Raw genomic sequence first — 9623 nt, forward strand, 5'->3', positions numbered from 1 at the left:
TTAGTGAGTACGCCATAATGTCACAATATGCATGTGTCTGGATAAATTTAATACGTTATTTTGTAATGAAGCAAATATTAATATTGCTTTGTTTAAATGTAACAGACATTTTCAACGTATACACCTTGTCTAACAACTAGCTCATACACATAAACTCTTGGCACCGAACCTTCCTACTGATCATTTTATGCTTTAAAGTTGTTCCCTTTAATTTGTTTGTTCATCTAATTTCTACAATTTAATTATTATTCTTTAGCTCATAGTTAAGTAATATAAATTGCATTATTTTCTGCTTGAGGCTAAATATTTATAATGTAACTTTTATCATGGCAGCTCAAGATACAAGCGTAGCTTAGTTTGGGTGCCGCTAGCAAATATTTTAAATAAATAAATATGAATATCAAATTGAATAGGTGGGTCAAATAGGCCGTGTTGATGGCATCAAATAGTTTCCATACATACCATCTTCTTCATGGGCACTTTTCCAGTGTAGTGACAGTAATAAGCCGGCGTGTACAGGAACGGAAACATGAAGCCAAACGAGCTGGCCAACCCAACGCCGAGCGCACCCAGGTACATCTTCACTGGCCAGTCGCGAATGCTTCGGAAGGTCACGGCGTCTGGTGGCGGTTCCGCGGCCTTTAACATTTCCCCATATACTTGTATTTATTACAATAAGTTTACTAGAAAATATTTTGCCGTTGGTGAGATGGTCTTGGGACACGCGTAAAGTGACAAAAAAAAAAATCAAATTGAGATTGATAAGGCTACACTTTTTTTCGTATTTATGCACTAATAGCTATTGCTCGCGGCTTCGCCCGCGTGAAGAAAGCCTTTCCTGGGATAGAAAGTAGCTTATAACCTTCAGAGAACCTTAAACTACCTCCATCCCTAATTTTTCACCGTAAGAAAATCCGTTCGGTAAAATTTTTTGAGAAAATTCATAACATACAGACAGACAGGAAGGGGACTTTGTTTTATATTGTATTTATCAAAATCCTTTCTTAGGGATGCCTACGTCATATTAGCTTTATGCATGCTAAGTCCCAACCCGACCGGTTGAAAATTGACAAAGTTTCATACAAAATTTCATCCATTATTTTATCCCCTTGGAGGAAGAATTAATCAAAATCCTTTCTTAGCGGATGCCTACGTCATAACATCTGCATGCCAAATTTCAGCCCGATCCGTCCAGTGGTTTGGGCTGTGCGTTGATAGATCACTGTCAATTAGTCAGTCACCTTTCAGTTATATTTATTTAGATTATTAATGTTGTATTACACTTTCTTGACGGTTTGTACCTATTCACCCGCGTAGCATCACCGTAAATATGTAAATAATATCATAATGGCCCATGTAAGCTTCTCGCAATTTGTAATCCGGCTGTGTATAAGTAGGGGGTTTGAACAGGCCGGCATAATTCTTTTGACTTCCGACGGATAATCATCTCTCAACAATAGACAATATTTTGATGCCACAATCTTATAATCAGGCAATAAATTCACTTTACTTTCCCAGAATTAAATAAAGTAGATAAGAAATATCTAAATGTTAGAAATAACCATCTTCAAAAAGTAGGCGAAAAAATATTTAAAACAAAATTATCAATACGATATTCAGGAGCACCTGCCACCAGAATGCTTCGCGCATGTAGTATAGGTTGGTAATAGTACCATCCACTCTAAATTGACACCTATTAACACTGCAATACGTACCATACTCAAGATCAACGGCAGGAAGGACACGCAGGCAGCAACACCGCTCATCGCGTTCGACATGATGACAGCCACGAGGCAGACGAGGAACAGCGACGTGCTGAACTCGTGGTCCGTGAACACTGCTGCCGAAGTGGGCCACTATGTCGTCGTCCAGGCCGGTGTGTTTAATGGCAACTTGTAAGGCTACGCCGGAGCCTGGAATATTACTAACTGCAGCCTTACATCCAGATTCCTAAACATTACGGTGAGGACGCATCGTGTCGCCAAATTCATAGTTTTCTTTAGCTTTGTTTATCTGATTATCTATTCGTTCGCTTTGCCTATGTAGCTTATCATTGAAATATACCATTAATAATTAATAGGCCTTGGGTTCCATTTCTTGGTCGGGAAACTTTTAGGGGAAGTTTTATACAATAAGACTACTTACTGCGGAGAAAAATTACATCTATAGCTTTATTGCAATTAGGAAAAAATAGTGTTTACAAACAGAAGTATTACTTTGTTACACGCTATAGTTAAAGCCATAGCCAACTAGAGAAAAATAATTTCAATGCCAAATGTCATACCAATAAGAAATATGTATCCATAATTCAAATTCTTATCGACGAAACGCCACCAAAGTATTGCAGATTCCGGTCTTAGTGGCGGCAATTCACTTTTTTCTGTAACAAAATTGTGGTATAGCTATTAAAAACATAATATTTGACTACGAAGACCGCACAAAATTATCAATTTATTATATAAAATCCTTAAAGAATATTTTAAGTGTAATCAGTAAGTTATTTTTTATATTGAATTTTATAAGTATTTGTTTCTTATTACTCCCTCCTAGTATTTATTAGCTCTTGGTGGACACTTTGTTGCATTATTTTTTATTTATCTGGGTATATTCAGTTGTAATTGTTCTTATTGTTAATTGGCCTAGAACGGATTGGTAAACTTCATACACCCTCAAATTTCCTATTAAGAACTCAGGAATGCCGGTTTCTCACGATGTTTTCCTTCACAGTTCCATCAGAAGTAATTTAGATAAAGTAGTAATCTATGCCAGTACTTACTTTCAGCGCTAAAGTAATTCAGCCACGCGTACCCTTTGGGCAGTATATGAAGCGCAATCACAAATATGGCAGCCACCGTGGCATCTTTTACCCTAAAATGGAACCACTTTTTTATTTAACATGTTAATGCTGAGATGAGCAAGCCCTCGCCTGATGTTAAGTAACCAATAGCGATTCCACTCAACTTTGGAATAGGGAAGGTGCAATATTTTTTATTTATGCTTTCATTTCAATGAATTTCATATAGATTATGAATATATAAGGAAAAAAAATATAACATTGCGATTTCAAGCAGAGTATAAATTTTCATTATCTACATGTTCAGTGACGTCTCAGATGTCTATTCGCCATATCACTGGCGATGTTTATTCGCTACTGGTATTCATAGATTCATAAGTTTTGAATTTGGAATATTTTTTATAAATATATTTAAAACATATGTCAAACTACTTATTACTATCGACTACCAAAAATTACAATCCCCCAACATTGGGTCAGTCATAAAATGTCACAATGATTGAGTCCATTGCTGAACAAGGCCTCCTCTAAACATTTCGAGACCTGTTAAATGCGACCTGCATCTAGCGAGGTTCTTCGACTTTGAGGTTGTCTTACCTCGGTATTTGGGGCGAAGATTCATCTCTGGCAAAGTCAGCCCATCCCATGTTCAAGAAAGTACTCCAGCGGAGAAAGAATATAACGAGGGCGAATATCATGAAGAACACCGTAAGCTGCAAAACAATGACGACAAATACACTAAATACATAGCATCACGCATCGACACTACTTTCAAGGCTAGAGAGGGTGTCTTTTCACAGGCAGTGTAATATTCATATAATAAAACTGATCACTGCATCTGATGGTAAGCCGAGTGGGGTCTAGATAGGTCGACTAACAAGATTTATCTCTGACAATTATAGCCGCGAGCCTATAGCCATTTACTGAGCATGATTAAAACTCCGGGCTGACAGTGAGGGGAAAACTCAATAAACACGCCGCGGGAAAGAAACTTTCAGAAAGACACCCGCATCGAAATACAACAACGCCACTTAGTCTGATAGTGATGAAAATCGCAATGATGAAAATGATCTCTATCCCGCACGTTATTTTAACAGTGCGTAACAAGCACGTAACACAACGCATCATGTTTAGGACTATAGAAATTTGGCTTACAGAATACCATTCCACGCACATTTCTCGAAGATAACATGACACGGCCGCGTTACGCGTTTACACTATCATACAGAATAAGGGCCCTGGTGCACAACTTCAGAGTAAATACTACTCACATCCAAATGTTTTCAAATAAAGTAGTATTATCTAAGATGTTTTTATTACATAGATACGATGTTAGAGCTCAATACTGGCAAGACGAAAGTAAGGTAATTGCCCGACTTGACGGCCAATCAGCGTGCGGCACTAACGTTACGTAATTGTCGTTTTTTATTCCTTCTTCAAGCCAATATGTACAGATACGTGACTATAGCAAATAGTGCGCCGTTTTTATATGCTCTTTTGTTAGTGTATGACGCGTCTACTTGTAAAAAAAAAAAAACGTCATTGAGTAGTATCATTAGCTGTGTATATTGGCAACTGAAATTTACTTGAGAATCGAGCAATAGGTTTTTAGTTGTACCTTTTCGTGCAGCGAGACGCGACGCGGCAGTGCGGTTTTGTTCTTCATCAAGCTATTCCTCAATTCCGTCATGCTGTTCGCACTCATCGCTTTGCAGACACATCTGCCATGATATAAATGGTGTATAAGCCTGGTCAGGAAATAAAGCTCGCCATCTTGTGATAAAATATGGAACTAATTTCTTGACAACATTAACTTTGAAAGCAAAAGAGGCGCCCTCAAGGCAGGTTGCTATTTTCCTGGTCAGGATATGAAGACAAATATAGCTGATGTTATAAATACGAGCGTTAGTCAAGATGTTTGTTATGCGGGAAATTCCTTCATACGGGGAAACCCGAGAACAACCATCGTTATTAATAAATGATATTACCAGCCCTGTAGTATATACTGTCCAGTGATTAGTACTTCTGAATCTTTACGAAGAATTTATGTTTTTAGATATACATAAAAACTTAAAAATAACTCAAAAATAAAGAGTAATCAATTATTACTTACTTATTAATAAGTATCATGTGGTAGGCAAAGTTTAGAACGAACATAATAAAGGCGACTGGAAACGCGAAGGCAGAATATTGGAAGTAGTTGAATATGTCAGGATATTCTTGACCTCTTGGTGCGCTCCTGCAAACATGCAAACGGACAATTAGAAGCTACGCTACACATCAAATCTTTTTCGTCCAAACAAAACCGTGGGGCATGTGTGGCTGTATTGCTTGCACTTTACGCTGAAGTCTCATGTTCAAATGCAGGGTCGGGCAAAGTGATATTGAGTTTTTCGGTTCAGTACCCAGAGCCTAGAATTTATGATATGGCGATAGGCTTGCCATCTGCCACATGGAGCAAAATACGGCTGTGGGGATTAGGGGTGCTAATTGTTGTATTCTAAATGCTCTTTGTAATCTTCTCGACTCTCAAAAGGTTACAAAAAAAAATCGACAGTGGTGAATTACTTACCCCCTTATTCATAGACGTTATTTATCTAAGGACGGAGCATTGCTATGATAACAAGTCTGTTTCTCAGATTTGTTTATCGAACAGCCAACTAGATTCAAGTTGTATCTCAATATTAGCCAATCACAAAGGCCCTATGTATATGCCCTGCCAAGGCTGCCACACCGTCAGCACTGAAAACCAGACTTGTTATGACAGCAATGCTCCGTCTTTAGATAAATAACGTCTTTGAATAAGGGAGTTAGTCTATATTGGTCACAAATATAAAATCACTTAATACTATACTATGGCGTCGTGTGACGGGTCGGCCACTTCCCTACAATATGGTTGAGGAGGCCGATGGCTGGCACATGCGTCATACTCGTGAACGGGTGCTGCTTGTGTGGACTGTTCTGCCCATTTCGCTTACATTTCTAATTTCTAATTGCTAAAGGTGCTGGGAGGAAATAATTATAAGGATAATAGAGAAATTTCATGATTCCTGAGAGGGTTGTGCAGTCATATAAAATTTAAATTAATTTATTCCTTATTACACGAGCCTATAAATGAACTGCTCTAAACTTTTTTTTTTCTCTTTTCACTTTATCATGTACTGTTGTAGTCTTTACCCTAAACTGATTGAAAAGAGCAACACCAGAGTTTCTTGCCCGTTCTTCTGGTGAAAACTGCTTTCCGATCTGGTGGTAGAGTTAATATTGACGGAATCTAAATAATGTATAACATTTGACAGATTCAAATAAATCATTTCATTTCGTTTCATTTCGTTTCATTTCGTTTCATTTCGTTTCATTTCGTTTCATTTCGTTTCATTTCGTTTCATTTCGTTTCATTTCGTTTCATTTCATTTCATTTATAAGTTGTAGGTACCATCTACGGTCACGTGGACTAACGTAGCGCGTGACGGGGAAGAACTAACGAACGCTGGCTGGTGCGCCCGCACCGCTACAAAATGTAGAATCAGCAAAATACAAATTCTATAAAATATAGACAATGTGTCCCTACACGGCAAAAAGTGGATGCTAAAAAATCAATGCAAAAGCTAATCTCTGCTTACTCCTTCGAGGATAAAAGGCGTGTATGTAAATAATATTTGTATTGGCAGATGACACTTGAGATATCAAGGCGTTACTCACTCGCAAAATATCGTTCGGAAACACAGTGAAGCATACGCGGAGTGCATTATAGCTATACTGCCTGCGAAAGAAACAAATTGAAAAAATAAATGTCTGTTTACTTAAGTATATATAGTCAGGGTGCTCTATTCCGTCTACGATGGCAAAGCCATCTTTCTGCAGTTACTAGCGTTCTAATTACAGGACAGCTTTGAAAACCGTAAGGGTAAATAGAAGATTTCTTGTCTCTTACTTACACGGCTATCAAAACTATCCTTCGCTTAGAAAGTCCATAATTGCTAAAAGACGAACATACCACATTAGACGGAATATGGCCCCTAACTATACTATGTGTCTATGCTAGCGTTTACGTATTTACTTATATTGTACGAAACGTACATAACTCCAATTCGATTTTAAACGTAACAAAACTTTGCATTGGAATTCGAATGTTCTACAAAAGAAACAAATGCATTCAGGATCTGAAGAATGCTAAAATAACAATTACTTTGTTGGTCATAAATTGCTTTTGTACCAATGATAAACTGTTTAGAATCTATGTGCATACGTACGTGAATCTTCAAAAATACACCCTGTATATACATACCAATGGATGATGCGGTTTGTATAGCGTTGTTGATGATGTACCGCATTTCGTTGTAATCAGGTTCAGTGGCTCGACTGCTTGCTGTCGACGCCTGGAACAACATTGCACTATATTACGCTATACACATTCAGCAATAAATTGCCCAGTTCAGTGTTCCCCGACTATTGTCTTTTAATCGAAGTATTATGAGTTGCTGCAACAGCTTTTCTCCTGGCATTGCTTTAGTGATCAATAAAGAACGAGTTTATACATAATGTTCTTTTCCGATAGGCCGGTGTGGAAATCTTTCAGGAAGTCTAATCTCAGTTGTAGATATCCTGTGGCTAATATTGATTGTAGAGACAATCGTGTATTAATCTTTCCCCCTATCGTCGTCCAGTGTTGAAAGTAGACCTCCGCAGGTAAGCGTCAATCATCAAGTCTGAGTGTCATCTATCCACTACCCAACGTTTTTTTAGAAATCACCAGACCACCGGGCAATATAATACTAAATTACCTGCAATTCCGTTAGCGCTGGGGTGATATACTGCATGATGGTGGATGATATGATGAGCCTGTTGCTAAACATGGATAAGAAAAATGCCGCCACGCTACACTTAAACACCAATCTGAAATTAAAAACAACATACTATGATTGAATTTTGCTGGTGGTAGGATATATTTTATGTCTTTTGTTTTGTCGTTACCTCTTCCCAGAAAACTGGCAATTGTCGCCGGAGCATATCAAGCTGAGCGCTATGCGTCGATCAGCACCAGAATTATTCAACAATAAAATCAGCATGCTTGACAAAACAAATAATGCCATGTTCTCCTGAAATTTCAAGTCACTATATGAAATTATGAGCAAGTTTTAAAACGAGTAAATCTACAAAAACGAACATAGTATAACGTAACAACATACAAAAATAACGATCTAAATACACAGACTGCTAATCTCGTTGGGGTATCGCATCACATTGACGTTTCGAAGTTACACGTAAATTATTTATCAATTATATATAACGATGACTTAATAAAGATCGCAGGAACACGCTGGATGCAGGTAACTTTTGACAGGTCCGTCTGGAAATCTTTAGCAGAGACTATGTTCAGCAGTGGACTTTATGTGGCTGATGATGGTAATGATGGTGATAATACTACCCAAAACTTACATTAAAATAGCAGCCGCAAGTTCTAAGCGTTGAAAGAACACCAGCCATTGGCAGTAGAAAAATAGGTATGAGCGCAGTGACGGGAATGGAAACAGGTTGCAACAGGAAGAACCAGAACATCCACATCCACATGCATTGTACTGTAATATGATGCTGCAAACGGAAAGGTTGTATTAGAATCACCATCGATCAACATATAAAGTCACATTAATAATAATTAACGGGCCAAGAACATTGACAACTGATCTATTTGGATTACTTGCTGATCCTAGAATATATTTTATATCCGCCCAGATAGCGACCACCGTACGCAAGGTGTTAAAACCCGCCATATTGGCCCACGTATGTTTGTCGCGTTCGGGATCAGCCTGTATCTGGTTCCAACAGACCGGCATAATCATGCCGACTATCGAGGAGTAATCATCTCTCGTCATTCGACATTCTATTAGACCCCACTTCACTTATGCATTCATTCATCATTTCGCCGTTCATGTACAAAAAAACAACTTCAATTGCTACATCCGCTAGGATGATAAAATTAATGCTTGGAAATTTCGCAGCTTGGAAATTACGTTCAGAACTCTCGGAGAAGAGACTGGAAAGTCTCTTGTCCAAATGCTATCGCTAGAAGGGCACCAGCATAATTATTTCAGAAGAGTTAACTAGCTTATAAGAGTTATTTTTATACTTACAACACCTTTCTCCCTTGCCAAGTCAGCGCACATACCGGCACTGCCATGCCAATAAGCCCTCTAAAATGCTTGGCCATTAAATTTTTAAATCTCGGCATAAAACCCTTCACGGGTGTTCGGGGATCTTTTGACGGACGGCTGCGCATGTTTATCAACAAATATGCAAAGGAAACGAATCAGTATTTACAAAATCAATGTGCGACTTTCGTTCTAAAAGTTCACTCGCATATATTTTGAAATACTTACAAAAACGACATTATTCTGAAACAAAAGGATAAGTTTAAATATTTATTTTCACCTTAATTTTAATATTATATTTTATCAGTAACAATGCTCCAAAATTCTTCTTTCCTTAATTATTCCTTATTATTCCACACAACGCTGGAACCCACAAATCATTGGCATTCTATTTTAGTAAACCTTGCATATATCAGAACTTAGAAGTTGAAAAAAACATGTACTTACGAAAAATAGACTCCTTGTGTTCTTCCCCTTCCTTTTGGCTGTTGTTCAGACATTTTAATATTCCAATCACTACATTCAACCAGACAATAGCTTTGATGTCATTTGTAAATAAAAGACGACGTTCGAATATTTTAAAAAAGGAATAAGTACAAAAAAGGATGATAGGTATCGATTATAAATAAAGCGCAGAAAAGGAGTTAGGTACATAATATATATATGTCATTGTTTTGAGT

At 37.7% G+C, this 9623-nt stretch overlaps 1 protein-coding gene across 1 annotated transcript; it reads right to left on the bottom strand.

Annotated features, from left to right (window-relative positions):
* Positions 1-1715: 1715 nt before the first annotated feature.
* LOC119191121 (protein I'm not dead yet-like) lies at positions 1716-9623 on the bottom strand (the record flags this gene model as incomplete). The annotated part of the gene is made up of 14 exons (XM_037445010.1): positions 9391-9623; positions 9172-9186; positions 8926-9063; positions 8234-8386; positions 7769-7893; positions 7579-7690; positions 7083-7173; positions 6497-6557; positions 4908-5033; positions 4413-4515; positions 3392-3507; positions 2777-2868; positions 2285-2380; positions 1716-1913 (listed from the first exon to the last, which is right to left on the bottom strand). Coding segments are annotated over exons 3-14 (1306 nt in total), but the record flags the coding sequence as incomplete, so codon positions are not given.

This window comes from Manduca sexta, unplaced genomic scaffold (genome assembly GCF_014839805.1).
Source record: "Manduca sexta isolate Smith_Timp_Sample1 unplaced genomic scaffold, JHU_Msex_v1.0 HiC_scaffold_1063, whole genome shotgun sequence".
In the NCBI taxonomy this organism is placed as follows: Eukaryota; Metazoa; Arthropoda; class Insecta; order Lepidoptera; family Sphingidae; genus Manduca; species Manduca sexta.